This window comes from Bos indicus, chromosome 2 (genome assembly GCF_029378745.1).
Source record: "Bos indicus isolate NIAB-ARS_2022 breed Sahiwal x Tharparkar chromosome 2, NIAB-ARS_B.indTharparkar_mat_pri_1.0, whole genome shotgun sequence".
In the NCBI taxonomy this organism is placed as follows: Eukaryota; Metazoa; Chordata; class Mammalia; order Artiodactyla; family Bovidae; genus Bos; species Bos indicus.
The window spans coordinates 88,842,693-88,858,442 of record NC_091761.1 but is presented as its reverse complement, the minus strand read 5'-3'; the positions used below and the strand labels follow the sequence as shown (position 1 = coordinate 88,858,442).

General features: G+C 42.6%; 1 protein-coding gene across 8 annotated transcripts in view; it reads right to left on the bottom strand.

The window, feature by feature from the left end:
- SPATS2L (spermatogenesis associated serine rich 2 like) overlaps nt 1-15,750 on the bottom strand; it is a 191,302-nt gene that overhangs the window by 100,404 nt on the left and 75,148 nt on the right. For 6 of the 8 annotated variants that reach the window (XM_070800186.1, XM_019974579.2, XM_019974573.2 and 3 more), the window contains exon 3: nt 2,251-2,311. In XM_070800186.1, the coding sequence (XP_070656287.1) occupies nt 2,251-2,289 (39 nt within the window). In that variant the 5' untranslated portion in view covers nt 2,290-2,311. Of the gene's footprint in view, nt 1-2,250; nt 2,312-6,390; nt 6,628-13,670; nt 13,877-15,750 lie in introns of those variants that run through there. The other 2 variants (XM_019974583.2, XM_070800196.1) reach the window with 2 other exon arrangements.

The window sequence follows — 15,750 nt, the reverse complement described above, 5'->3', positions numbered from 1 at the left end:
GCAAAGCTGGGGGAGCTTTGAAAAATATACCATATCAGGTCATGTTCCTGCTTAATTCCTTTCAGTGGCTACTTTTGCCCTTTGAATAAAACCCTACATGTTTCTATGTCAAGTTCTAAATTTTGGGGGGCACAGAACCCCTATGACAGTCTGGTAAAGCCTTGGGGGTCCTTCTCAGAATAATATTTAACTAAAGTACATAGGATTACAGAGTAAATCACTCATATTGAAATAACGTTGACATTAATAAAAAGTTTATGCTACAGTAATATATATGTGCTTCTGTCAACATCAAATAACACAATAGGGTGGCAAGTTCTGTAACTACAGTAATTCTACAGTGTGTGCTAAGTCGCTTCAGTTGTGGCTGACTCTTTGCAACCCTACAGACTATAGCCCACAAGGCTCCTCTGTCCATGGGATTCTCCAGGAAGGTATTCCTGGAGTGGGTTGCCATGCCCTTCTCCAGAGGATCTTCCTGACCCAAGGATGGAACCCTTGTCTCCTGTGGCTCCTGCACTGCAGGCAGGTTCTTTACTGCTGAGCCACTGGGGAAGCTCCAATTTTGCAATAGAGATAAACAAATAACATTTTAAGATATCTGTAACAAATGTAATCTGATATGAAGATATTTGTGATTTCTAGTTGTGAAAGTCAGAGGTACTCCAGCTACTCCTGTGGGTTGTTCTTCTCCCTTGCCTATATTCATGATTGAAGGAAATTTTAAATTTCATTCAGATATGAATAAAGATGAAAATTCATCTTTTCTCATCCAGCTTTGTGGACCCCTGGCTTCCACTCATGGATGCTGTGGAGATTGAGGAACACACAGGTGAGGAGCCAGAATTCTACCAATACTGGTTCATGCCCTGCTCTCTGATCTCATCTCCCATCACCATTCCTCTGCCTACCGCACTGTGGTCAACCAGCCACTTGCCCACTTGCTCTTCAAACACTATGAACTTTAGTCCTCCTCAGGCATCTGCTTTTGCTTTTCTACCTGGAACACTCTGCCCTTGGATCATTGCACGATGTTCCTTTCCTGTTTTCTTTATCTCAGCTTGCATCACCTCCTCTGAGAGAGCTGCCCTGACCAAGCCCACCTAAGTAGCCACCTACCTGTGCCACCCTGCTGTATTTTTCTCATCGTAACATCATTATCTGAAACGATCGCATTCATTTACTTGTTCTTGTGTTTACTCTCTGTTTCCCTGCCCTAAAAAGCAAGCTCCATGGGAGCAGGAACCTCATCTACACATTCAGTGCCACATTGCGGGCATCTAGAACAGTGTGGAGGTCGAAGTAGGCATCTGATACTTCTCAGCTAAATGGAGGCAAAATTACTAAGGATTCCAGCGGTGTTACTTCTCTCATTGTTCATTCAGTATTTGAGGTACTAGGAGGATACAAAGAGATGAAAGACAAACTCCTGCCTTCAAGCAGTTCACAGCCTAGTGGAGGTGGGAGGCAGCCAGCCATGTAGAAAGCTGGAGGGAGTTCCAGAGGAGGCTCCTCTACTCTGCTGTGCAACCATGGACAAACCTCTGGAAGGGCCTCATTTCCCCTAGGGCAGATGAGTGGTTTGGACAAACTGATCTCCATAATTTCCTGTGATCTACGGTTTATGATCGTTAAAGAGCTAACAGTGCAAGGAGCAGATTCGGCAGGTGAGGGGTTGTGACCCGAAGTGGAGGAAAGTCACAGAGGAGGACAAGATTTGGAAGGACTCTGATATCATCAGCCTCCATCAAATAGAGGGGGGTGGATTTTCAGACTCTTGAACTCTGTGTTGAAAGAAACTGTAAAGGGCACCCAGCATGACCATGAGGTAAGACTTTGGATAAACCTATGAGGCTGTTTTTGGAGATGTAACATAATACCCTTGCGTTTAGATGGAACCCAGCGTGGTGGGTAAGAGTATCAACTGTAGAATGGCACTGTAGCTATGTGAACTTAGGCAAAGCACTTACCTTCTCTGCGTCTCAATTCCCTCCTCTGTAAAATGGAAATAACTACATGGGGTTATAGTCAAGACTAAATGAGGAAATGAATGTAATAGGCGTACATGCTACTTATGATTGTGTGGAATGGTTTTCTCCGGTGTCAAACTTATTATGTATCCCTCACCACCCGCCCCCCCCTCCCCCGAAACCATTTTCCTCTTGTTCCATTATAATTGAGTTTTTACTAGCTAGAGACTACATTATCCAGTTTGGAGTTTCTGCAAACCAATATATAATTATATCCTACCTTTTCCTTGACATTCACATGAGTATTGAGTTCGGCCATCTTGCTTCTAGTGGAATAAGCCCTACCAAGAAGGAAAAAAAAAAGATTAACTTTTAAAATTGATTTCTCAATGTGTTATTTTTACGCTCTCTTCCAATATAGTAAACAATTTCATTTCGCCATAATCATAAATACCAATTTAGAATATAAAAATACTTTCAAGCTAAGCACTTGTCTTAGATATGGTCTAAAAGCATGTTACAATAATTCCAGATGACAACCTGAAATCTTTTATTCATACTGTACTGACACAGAAAATGACAAAATCAGATGGGTATGCACCTAATCTGCGTTCCTTATTATGTAAAAGAATGGTGGTCAAAAAACAGTGAGAGGAGGAAAAGTGTATCTATTTTAACTAAGCACTGTTGTCATAATCTCTACTGCTTCGGTGTTTCTCAATCTCAGCATAGCAAACACTGACTGAGTCTTTCCTGCATGTATGTAACTATACCAAAACGCTCCAGGAAGAAACAGGAGAAATGGTTTCAGGTTAAAACGTAAAAAACACATAGCAGTTTTAAAACTTGCATTTTCACTTATCAGTATAGAAATATCCCTCTCAATCTATACATATATACCTTTATCATATTTTAATGACTATAAATTCATGATCTCTAGTCTCAGAGGCACTCTTAAAACTGCCCATAATCATTGTTTCCTAAAGTTCTTTAGGTTTTAAGCCTTTGGTATCCAATCTTCTTTGAGAAGTGGCCCACTATGAGAAGATCTTTATTCTTAATATCTAGCTGTGGCATTACCTTCTCATCTGGTCTAAATCTTTTTCTATTAGTAAAGAAGATAGACTGTAAGTCTTCTATAGTTTCAATCTCTTTCTGAAATTGAGCACAAATGACTTACAATGGACAAACAGATTGGTGCAGAAATTAGCAGCTAGATAGGCCAAGATATCAATATACTATCCATTTGCATGTTTTGTCAACCCAGATTTACTTTCTATTTGCTTTTTGTCAATCAAGAACCACTGAAGCTCTTTCTTATATTCTTTGACTTTTGCTACAAAGAGTATATCTAGGAGACTTCCCTAATGATCCAGTGGTTAAGACTCCATGCTTCCAATGTGGCCACAGGCTCAATCCTTGACTGGGGAACTAAGATCACACCAAGACAAATAAATAAGTGAAACAAAATAGCTCACCTCCAAGCTAGAAAAACCAAGAGTGTATCTAGATTTGATACATTTCAAGGTTTAACTTGCAAAAATTCTGATTTCTCCCCACCATTTTCTTTTAAGCTTAGGTCTTAAATAAAGCATAAATTCAGATCCATTACCTTCTATTGAGCTTGGCAATGTGTAACCTTATCACCATTCAAATAAGAATCCATATACTATTATCTATTATTAAATATTAATGTTAGAAACAGTAAAATTTTATTTTTACAAGCTTCCAAATGATACTGCCACTAATACATGAATTTGGGCACTGTGGTGGGGGAGACCCTGCACACTCAATCACCAGAGAGCTCCTTTCCATATACTCTGCAAAGAGTGCCCAACACACTGGATACACCTCCCATTTCACTAACTCTTCCAAATGGCAAATCCTGTATCCTCTGCCTTGGCATAAGGGAGAAAGTAAATAATGCTAGCTGGCAAATAATGTCTGAATTTCATTCTCATGTACTTTTGCCCCTGAGAGTTACTAGTAAAAGACAATAGGATTATTTTCTGATTATCCGTAACAGTGAATAGAGATGGTATGTGAAGTATAAGGACAAATATCAGGCGTTTTTTTGTTTTTTTTTTTTTAACAAGCCATAGATGTGAAACCTTTGATCACTTACCACAGTGCCTGCAAGATGGTCAATAAGCATGATATCTGAAGACATATGAATGGTTGATTTTCTTATTCAAATGGAGGTTCTGGCATTATGCAAACATACACGGCTTACACATGGATTTTTCTACATGTGATAGTATATGCATGTGTGAGAGAGAATGAGAATGGGGGAGGTAGTGAAAGAGACCCAGGCTGCAACAATGGAGTAAGGAAGGCTCAAAGGATACAGGAGGACTTGGGGCTGTTTGTCAGGATGGATCTGAGCCACAATTCCCCTCATTAGACTAGATTAGCTAAGTCTTCCAGACACATCTACTCCTGCCATTAAAGAGGTGTGAAATCTGATAGAAAAAGGTTTTTGTTTTTGTTTTGCTTTGATGTCTAAGATTTGAGTGTGCAGCATTTTCTAAAGCCGGAGTGTTGTAATCTACAGAAGAATCAGGGAGGAATTCCATGGAGCACAGAAAATTTCTGAGATCTGAGTAACTGGCAGTATGGAATGGTGAGCTAGATTCACAGAAATACACAATTTCCTTGGCAATTCCCTTTCTCATTGACCTCAGCGTCTAAGTCAAGGAAGACTCTTCTTTGGTTGTGATGCCAGTAAGATTAATTACAATATTATTTTGCGGTGGGGAGGAAAATGCTGGCTGTGAGGGTAGAATGGGGCTATTACAGGTTCCTCAGATGGGAAAATAAGATAAAAATAATTTCTAGGGAGCTGTTCTTTGTCTATTTTACGCTCTTTTTTTCTTTTTCCCCCTGCATGAAGGGCTGCCTCTACAGGCAATCCCTTCCAGCTGGACTCTAATGGCCTCTGCATGCCAAGGCTCTCCACTGGTTGGTGTGTAACAGAGAGACTGAAAAATCAGCTACAGCTCCACTTATGGAAACTAGAGGAAAGATTTCAATATAAATAGAAAGTAAATCTGGTTTGCCTTAAAGAATTAAGAGTTTAAGTGGTTAGAATTAAGAGTTTAGATAGTTAAATTGGGTTTCATTAATAAAGATGACAACGAGGACAAGGCTGATCTTCATTGTCAAAGGTCCTTGCTGAGTGTCCACACCTGGGCTTGGCAATAGCCTGCCCAGAATACTCTGAAGCACGCCTCGCCCTGGCACAGCATCATGTGTTCACTGCCTTTCCTCTGACCCCCTCGCTCCTCTGAAAATGAAATTGTGCTATGCCCCTGTTTTCTGGGATTCTGTTCTCTGTTATGAACTGTATCTGGACAGTCAGATCCCCTGAATATGACTTGTTTAATTTGAATAGTTAAGGAACTTTTCCTCTAAGAAACCATATCTTGGCACCTCCTCCTAAATGACAGGTCCAGAGTTCAGCAACTTGAAACTCCATCCCTCAAAGCTGCAGATCCTTTGGGTTAACCTGAGAAGCCATGGATGCTGTGAGTGAGAGACAGAAGTCTGGGGCCAACAGATCTCCTATTTCCTCCCCTCTCGCCACCCTTGGTCACCACCCTTGATGGTCTATCAGTAACATAGCTTGATCTCAGAGTTTTAAATCCAAAAGAAAGGTACCGTGATCCCACACTCTGACTTCTTGGGAAAGAACCTGGTTTCTAATCCAGTTATCACTTAAAATTGCTCTTAGAACACAGCAATGACTGAGGCCTAACTATTCAAATCCACAAACACAGAAACACAAGTCCTGATCCTGGAACAACATTTCAACAGCTTAGGAATGTTTGAAATTTTTTTTCCTGTAATTTTATACTTTGGCTTTCAATTTTACATATAGCCCAGAGAAAAATAAAGATCAAGGAAACTGTTGAAATTTTATTTATGAAACCTCAGATTAATCTCTTACCTCAGTCTAGATGCATGTTCCATAGTCAAAAACTTATTAGGAGAGATATCAGTCCCAAAGGAAAGAATTTCACTGTTTATCACCAATATATCATCTGTATACTTCTCCAGTGTAAAATTAATAATGCACAACTATAGTTACCACCAATCACTTCATGTACAAAGTTATATCAAACTGAACTTACTTATGCGAAAATCTTACTTAATATGCATTAATGCTAGTCAGAAAATCTACTAGTTTGTAAAAAAGAGAAATATTCTTTATGAAAAATAAACCTGAAGAGTATAAATTCTGGAACATATGTTTGTTTCATCATTTCTAATTAATATAATTCAGAGAAGGTTAATACATACAACAACCTGAACAATTGAAAAAGATATTACATATATATTAATATATCTCATGCAATCATATAAATTATAAAAAGTTAAGAGTGTAAAAGAAGGTGTTAGTTGCTCAGGCATGTCTTACTCTTTGTGACTGCATGGACTATAGCCCACCAGGCTCTTCTGTCCATGGAATTCTCCAGACAAGAATACTGGAGTGAGTAGCCAATTCTCCTTTCCAGGGTATCTCCTGACTCTGATCAAACCAGGGTCTTCTGCCTTGTAGGTGCATTCTTTACCATCTGAGCCACCAGGGAAGCCCAATCTCTGTTTTCGCTTGTTTCACTGCGTAGGTAGTAATAAAAGTTTCACTTTTGTTTCTCTGAAACCTATTACTACTCTTAGACTGACTTTCCTGTTCTCAGGTATCCTATTACTTTTCTGGAATGGAATTTAGAGGCAGAGGAAATACATAAGAAAAAAAAAACTTAAATAATCATTTTAACAATTTTTTCAAGGTCATTTATGCAAAGTCCTCCCATGATTTATAAAAACCTAATAGAGAATGTCAGTTGGTATGGGAGGGTGGAGGTCAGAAAAAAGAAACTTACTCATGTCATTTACTTGCAAAGCCAGATTTGAATGCGGGCTGGTCTGAACTGGAATGTCCTGTAAAATACTTCCTGGATTTCAAAGGCATGCTAAAGAAAAGGGATGTAAGCTGTCTCAATACTAATTTATGTCAATCGTGTGTTGAAATGATAATATTGGATGTGTTGAGTTAAATAAAACATTATTAAAATTTAACTTCACCCATTTCTTTTCACTTTTTTTACTGTGACTACTAGGAAAATTTACACGGCCTATGTGGCTTACATCTGCTAGAAGCTGGTGTCCTGGAGCAGTGGTTCTTTGAGTGGGCTTCCCAGAGGAACAGCATCTGAGAACTTGTTAGAAATGTAAATTCTCAGCCCATTTCCAGAAGGACTGGATCAGAAGCTTTGGGAGTGGGTACAGTGGTCAGTGCTCCAACCAGCCCTCCAGGGCATTCAGACCCACAGAGACTAAATTGTGAGATCTGCCGCCTGGGAATATTAAGAATGGGCCTCTTCTTTGATCCCAGCCACTACACACAACAGACTCTCCAGAAGCCTAGACAGATAAACAGGGTGTGGGGGCTTAGGGGTGGTTTCCTACCAATTACCTTGTTAGGGAATGGTCATTTCACCAACATACTAATTATAATAATAGCAATAAATATGGAGCACTAATATTGTGCCAGGCACTCTCCTTAGTGCTTGACATGAATTTATCCATTTAACCCTTATACCCCTATAAAGTAGAAACTGATTATCCCCATTTCATACACATGAAGGCTGAGCAACAGAGGTTCAGTGACTAACCCCGGGTGCATGGTAAGTGACAGGGCCAGGACTCAAGACACAGGCATTGTGACTCTGGGGCCCAGAGCCACTGTGCTGGAAACACTTTAAAACCGTCACAAACAAGTCACGGAGCGTATATGAACTGCAGGAAGAACTCTGCGAGGAGAATAAAACCAGTCCCAGTCACTGTCTTCTCCAGTGAGGCAGGGATGTGATGTATGCCTTGTATTATACATTCACAGGGCACACAGACTGCAGAGCGAACCACGAAACTCGCACGGGAATGGGCGGGAATGTACCTATTATAAAGAGATGGCTGTTTTCCTTCAGCTTCTGCCTCTGATGAGAGTGTTAGAAGCTGCATTTAGTGGGCCGTTGGCCAACAAGCTGCTTCCTGGTTCTATGATGCTGCCCAGAGGCGCCACGACATTCCAGGGTCTAATGTTTAACTACTACATCTTTCTAAATTAAAGTAATTAAAGTGTCTCTGTAGCCAACTTTTGTACAGCCTTGACAGTGTTGGGATCACATAGATCTTGAGATGTCATCTTGTGGCTGCCTCAGAGAGGAAGAATCGGGGCTGATCTTGTGGTGCTAAATGCTAGGTCATTTCAGTCGTGTCTGACTCTGTTGTGACCCTGTGGACCGTAGCCTACCAGGCTCCTCTGTCCATGAGAGTCTCCAGGCAAGAATACTGCAGTGGGTTGCCATGCCCTCCTCCAGGGGATCTTTCCCAACCAGGGATTGAACAGGAGTATCATGTCTCCAGCATTAGCAGGAGGGTTCTTTTATCACTAGCGCCACCTTTCAAGCCCTGATCTTGTGGGGAGGAAATCAATTATATGACGTGACTGGAAAAGTAGCAGAAAGCCTCTCAGTCAAAACAGAGCACCCCATGATCTACCAGAGTGTCAAAGCCTAAGCTGGGAAAATCTCTTAAGAGATAGCTACACTCTTACTTAGCTTATGGCATGCTATCATCTCCTGGAGAAAGAGTGACTTCATACGTTAGTTTATTTCATTCTCTACTGCCATCATTTGGCCCTTCGCAGAGAGTGGTGCTCTGAGAGAATGGGAGACAGGACAGATAAGAGAGAATGGGAGACAGGACAGGTGAGTTTTGATAGAGATCTAGGGAGAGGCTGCAAATTTATCTATGGGGCCACCATTCGTCCTGGTGGAACATCTGAGCAGAGGTTTTAGGTTGTCAGAGTATAGCATGAGGGCCTCAGGTCTCCAGCTGCAGAAAAAGAGGATGGAGTTCTAGGAAAGGAAAAGTAATTTCCCTCTTACCCTTTGAGTTCTTAGTTGGGACCCCCATAATAAAAGACAGATTAATATGAGAAAAACAAACACATGCTTATTAACATGTATATCTCATGGTATCGCTCAGTTGTATTTGACTCTTTGCAACCCCATGACTGTAGCCTGCCAGGTTCCTCTGTCCATGGGATTTTCCAGGCAGGAATAATGGAGTGGGTAGCCATTCCCTTCCCCAGGGATCGAACCCACGTCCCTTGCATTGCAGGCAGACTCTTTACCATCTGAGCCACAAGGGAAACCCCGTATCTCATGGACACATGGAAGATGGTCAGAAGAAAGTGAAGAATTCTCCCCAAGGTAGCCTAGAATTCAGGATAAATACCATCTTAACAGGGAAAGCAGAGGGGGTACAAGCCTCTGAGGGGACAGTGAATGATTTTTAGGAAAGACAAACAAGTCCTTAAAAGGGCAGATGGAAGCTATGATAGCTTGTGACAAAGTCTGCTGAGTGTGGTGTCAATTCTAGTCTCTTCTGTGAGGAGAGTCAACTTGCCCCCTGCGAGTTTCACCAACCAGGGAGGGAATTTATGGCAACTGAGTTCTTCTTGGACGATCTGTCTTTAAGCAGAAAAGCGGAATTCAAAGAAAGCCTCTTCCTGTATTTGCTGTTTTTCAGTGCCCATAGCTCACCAAATACACCAAAGCAGCATATTTGGGGGTACCATGCTCTGAACTCCCCAGGCATGTTTTGGGATGGCATCTTCTCCAACCTTCAGAGCATGGGACCTCTGTGGCCCTTTTCAGCTCACAGGTACTCAAGTCTGTAACGGCCCTTGGGGTGATAGGAGCAGTGATCAGCCAGAGCAGCTGAAAGCTGAAAATTTACCTTAAAAAAAAAAAAAAAAGACATAGGTGCTATCTCCCATATATTTGGCTATTTCTCTGTAAAGATTATCTTTAAACTGGCCAAGGACTAACTGTCCAGTCACCTAAGCACAGTCAAGGGGACTGACATGCTAGCTCAAGAGGGAAACAGTGCTCCCTCTATGAAACTGGAACCTTGTCTAAATGTAACAACATATAGGTTTTCCATTGCTCAACTTTTCCATTGTTTAATCTCTCTTCCGTTTTGTGCTCTCTTTCCCTTCACTCCCACCTTTACTGTTCCTTATCTGGTCTTGTAATTACTGAGGTCTCTCATATTCCAAGTACTTCAGCTCTTTCTTCTGTGGTTTAATTCCCACAGTTTAATAAAGGTTCTTGTGCGGTGCCTTGCTCCTTGGAGGAAAGTTGCTTTAATTATTAGGAATGAGGACACATAAACAATGAAACAGGGAACGGTGGCTGAAATACGACTTTCATATGAAGACTCCTAACCTAGACTTTTTTTGTTTAATTTGGAGGGGGAAAAAAAGATCTCAAGGTTGCATTTTTATTCAAAGACACTTCAGTGGACTAAACCCACTGTTAGAACAGCTTCACGGAAAAGCATTTTAGGGGCAAATGTCAGGGGAAAAAAAATTCACATTTAAAAGCCCAGTCTCTGCCTCTTTTGAAAAGCAGAGTTAGCCTTTGGTTTAGAAATGTCACTGCCTACTAAGTTCTTTGTAGGGGGAAGAAAGAAAATTGAATGTTTTCTTTAAACAGGTCATTAACAGTCAATACTTATTTGAAAAATCCTGCTTCCAGAGGCAGATAAAAGCTTCCAATCACTTAGGATATCACTTGAGCATATCCAGGGCAAGATGGGCTGATGCAAGTTTCAGACCTTTCTGAGAGAATGTCTTGACTCAACAGCCCTGGGTGCTTGTAGAGGAGGCAGAGTCATCTGGATTGTACGCCCTTGTACACACTGCACACACAGAGTGGTCTGGGAGAGCACAAAGCAGACTTGATGGCGAGCCCAGCTTTGCATTTTCCATTTTAGTACCGGCAAATGCGTATGAATGAAGATTAACCATTTTTGCATAAAGTGCCAAACCACCTCCTCACTCACTGCAGCAGAATGCAAATAGGAGCAAAAGAGCAAAGGACAGCTAAAATAAACGCGTAGATCTCAGGCCCCTGAGAACACAGGGGGAGGGTGCATGGCAAGCTCTATTAGCATTCATCTGTGGCCTGATTTTTCTATTTAATTTGAAATTATTTCATTGCATAGGTCTCTGACAGCTCGAGAATATAAATAAATGCCTTTTTCTAAAAGTGACCCAATGCTGGCTCCTGGAAGACTCTGCTTCTGATTGCTGGGCTTTCAAGCAAACACGTGTTTCCATAGAGATGTGGGTGAGCGGGGCCCAGTGCAAGTACCCACTTGTATCAGCAATTCAATTATGCTCCGTTCTTTCAAGATGCAATGATGTCAGCTCAAGTCTTTACAACAGGCCCATCCTCAGAGATGCCTTGGGAAAGGTGAAGTGGCTGGCGTTTTGAGGTTCGGAAGAATAAATCCATTCTCTCCAAGCATGCTATAATAAGCTGTCTGCCCACAGATCACACCGCCTTGCCCACCACCCCTCTGCTGCCCACGGAACAAATCCCAAACCCCAGAAGCTTTCAGACAAAAGATCAAGCACAGTTCTCCTCACACCCCTGAGCACCAAAGCACCTCGCACCAACTCCCCAAATGTTGAAAAGGAAATAACAAGCCTTCTCTTTTTTTTCCCTTTCCCCCAGCTCTTTACCCAGCTATGGCAATTCCTACACAAAGTTTTTTCTTAATATCTGACAAACATTTACTAAACACCTACATGCTGGGCTCTACAGAGAATGCTGGCAATGGTCACAAAATAACACTTATGGAACTCTTCCTGTAAACCCCAGGTGGCTCAGACTGTAAGGAATCCAGGTTTGATCCCTGGGTCAGGAAGATTCCCTGGAGAAAGGAATGGCTACCCACTCCAGTATTCTTGCCTGGAGAATTCCATGGATAGAGTAGCCTGGTGGGTTACAGAGTTGGACACGATGTAGCAACTAACACATCCACATACTCTCCTGTATACACAAGTATGAACTTGGGCACTTACCAAGTATGAACTCATTTAATTCTCATAAAGACCCTGTGGAGTATGTTAACCTTCATTTTATAGAGAAAGAAATGTGAGCACACAATGGTGAGCTCCTTAAGTCACACTGCAGGCAAGTGCCTGAGCTGGGATCTGAACTCGGACCTCCTGACTCCAGGAGTTCAGTTCAGTTCATTTCAGTTGCCCAGTCATGTCCGACACAGCAACCCCATGAACCGCAGCACTGCAGGCCTCCCTGTCCATTGCCAACTGCCAGAGTATACCCAAACCCATGTCCATTGAGTCGGTGATGACATCCAACCATCTCATCCTCTGTCGTCCCCTTCTCCTCCTGCCCTCAATCTTTCCCAGCATCAGAGTCTTTTCAAATGAGTCAGCTCCTCTCATCAGGTGGCCAAAGTATTGGAGTTTCAGCTTCAACATCAGTCCTTCCAATGAACACCCAGGACTGATCTGTTTTAGGATGGACTGGCTGGATCTCCTTGCAGTCCAAGGGACTCTCGAGAGTATTCTCCAACACCACAGTTCAAAAGCATCCATTCTTCGGCACTCAGCTTTCTTTATAGTCCAACTCTCACATCCATATATGACCACTAGAAGAACCATAGCCTTGACTAGATGGACTATTGTGGACAAAGTAATGTCTCTGCTTTTAATATGCTGTCTAGGTTGGTCATAACTTTCCTTCCAAGGAGCAAGCGTCTTTTAATTTCATGGCTGCAATCACCATCTGCAGTGATTCTGGAGCCCTAAAAAAATACCTGCCCCCAAAGGAGCTTAAACCATGTGACAGAGATAGATATACAAGCAAAAATACAGAAAAGAGGAGGTGGGGGAGGAAAGCAGCATGTGGACTCAGGAAATTAGACCTGGAATTGAACTGGCTTAAGGTTTGGGGCAGAGCACCACTGGGGTTGCGATCAACCCAGCTAGCCAGTCTCATTAGAGGGTTAGGGGCAGACTTGCAGAGGGGGTGGGCTGGAAGTCGGCTTGTTTTTACAGCAAATCTTGAAGGGAAACACTGATACCCATCTCCAAAGAAAACACGCACTGCGGTTCTGCATTATAGCTCTGGCCTGGCAAAGAAAAGTACTAACAAAACCTGGCAAACAAAGCTCTACCTTCACCGCCAGTTCAGGGAAGTGGTCTCATTTGTCACGGAATAAACATCTGGTAAAGAAAGCCACCATCTCTCCAGAGCGTATTCTGGTTTCAAAAACCTTTCTTCTAAGGAACTCACAATATTCCTGCTTCATTAAGTCAGCACCCTCCCAGTAAACACTGAATGGTTTTCTCAAAGTAGCGGAGAAAGTCAGGTCCCATCTTCTTCCTTGAAACGTTTGCCCCTGGCACCGACTGAATCAAAACAGGCTATGATGGCATCTGCTGGGAGAGAAATGCTAGAGAACTGAGGCAGAAGAGAACTAGAGGCAGCCGGACCCTCTCATGCCTCCTTCCCCAACCCAGTACCATTGCTCCTAAGCCTTTCTCACAAAATCCACCTCAACTCACTTGGTAAGGCGTCCAAATCAGGGCTTCCCATGCCCGGCTTGGCTGCCTTTCTCAACAGACAGATAAGCCTTTCCCCTGAACTGACCACCTTTAGCAACTTGCTTTTACTGTGTCCAATCATCTTAACAGTGTGACTCAGGTGGAGTCGGAGACTGGGATAAGTAGCAGGATCCTGAGTGTGGTGGCAAGATAACCAGGGGTGGGATGGTGGCTGAGGACATCTGAGGCTTGGAGGGACTCACCTTCTGCGAAAATGCTTGTTTCCTTTACGTAAAACTGCCCCGTGCTCTGGCTTTCAGGCCTCTGTTAGCGAATGCTCAGTTTTTTGTTCTTCCCCACTTGGGGAAGGCAGAGCTGTAAGATTGAACTTGGAACTTTTACATCGACTGCCCCAGAGACTCAGAGACAGTGCGGGCGGGACCGCAGTCATCCTTCCAAAGGTCAGTTTCTGAGAATGTGAGTCAGTTAAGGGCTTCTAATCTTTCTGTGACACCAGGATAGGCAGGTCAATCAATCAGCAAACATTCCTCGCCCTGCACCTCCTCCCTGTTCTAAAACCTGTTCCTGGCTCCAGACCTAACTGGAGGCAACTGCCAGCTAATCTTACACCCAATGAATAAGGTACTACTGTGTCCAGGGGTATATACATTTTATTTGGGGTGATGCTCTCACCCATAGGAATGAAGTTTTTTAAAGTGGATTTTACCAATGAAAAGCCAGTGTGAGGAGCTTGGGGGTGGGGATAACCATTGGAACTCAGAAGAGAGAAGGCTTTCTTGCCTGTCAGGCCTGTGCCACCTACAGGCACCGTAGTCTTATACATGTTTGTTTGCTGGTTTGATATTTAAAAAAAGAAAGAAAGAAAGAAAGAAAAATCCCTCGTAAATTCAACACATTCTGAGAAAGGCACTATTTCTCCTTAGGTTCAGGCCTCTCTTTGTCCCCATCGTCTCACTAACTACTCCCAGGCAGTCAGCCAGAGAGCTTCATAGCCAGCCCTGTGGCAGGGGTGTCTGCATTAATTATGGTGCCATAGTCACCAGACACACAGTATCTTTGGTGTTTGTTGTTCAGTCGCTCAGTCATGTCCAACTCTTCATGACCCCATGAGGTGTAGCAGACCAGGCTTCCCAGGCCTTCACCATCCCCAGGAATTTGCTCAAACTCATGTCCATTGAGTCAATGATGCCATCCAACCATCTCATCCTCTGTCGTCCCCCTTTTCCTCCCACCTTCAATCTTTCCCAGCATCAGGGTCTTTTCCAGTGAGTCAGCTCTTCGAATCAGGTGGTCAAAGCATTGGAGCTTCAGCTTCAGCATCAGCATCAGTTCTTCTAATGAATATTCAGGGTTGATTTCCTTTAGGATTGACTGGTTTGATCTCCCCTTGCTGTCCAAGGGATTCCCAAGAGTCTTCTTCAGCACCATAGTTTGAAACCATCAATTCTTTGGTGCTCAGCCTCATTTAATGACTACTGGAAAAACCATAGCTTTGATTTAGCTTTGTATTGGCAAAGTGAAGTCTCTGCTTTTTAATATGCTGTCTAGGTTTGTCATAGCTTTTCCTCCAAGGAACAAGCATCTTTTAATTTCATGGCTGCAGTCACCATCCACAGTGATTTTGGAGCCAAAGAAAATACAGTCTGTCACTGTTTCCATTTCCCCCATCTATTTGCCACAGAATCAGGGTCCCCTAAATGATCACAAAGAGGAAACACTGCCAATTTTCTGCTATTCAGATTCTTCTTTATCTTCTTATGATAGAAAATAAGTAACTGCAATTTACCAAGTTTGAATCTCAACTCTGCCTCTTACTGGTTTGGGGACCTAGGTAAGTTACTCAACCTCTCTACACCTTCATTTCCTCATCAGTAAACTGAGGCTATTTATAGTAACTACCTCAGAGTGTAGTAATGAAGATGAAATGAGTTCATATTTTTCAAGTGATTAAAACAGTGCTTGGGGCACATTATGCATTATAAAATAAATCTAAATAGATAAATAATCTCATCAATTCCTCCAAAGCATATGTGGTTGCTTTCCTCCATCTTCACTTTGCAGGTGAAAAACTACGCCATAAAAGGCTATGGTCATGCATCTGGCCAGTGATGGAGCTGATCCTTGAAACACAATCTTCTGACCACAAGTTGCCCTCATGTAGATATACCCTTTCCTCACCATGGATGCTGCCACTTTAAATGAGGCAAAGGGCAATTAGAGGGAGCTGTGGGTGGCAGCACAAGGCTGAGGCCTGACTGCAGCATCCTGAGAGACTCCCAGGGCTCGGTGTCCACAGAGCCATTTGTTTATCATGTTCTTAAA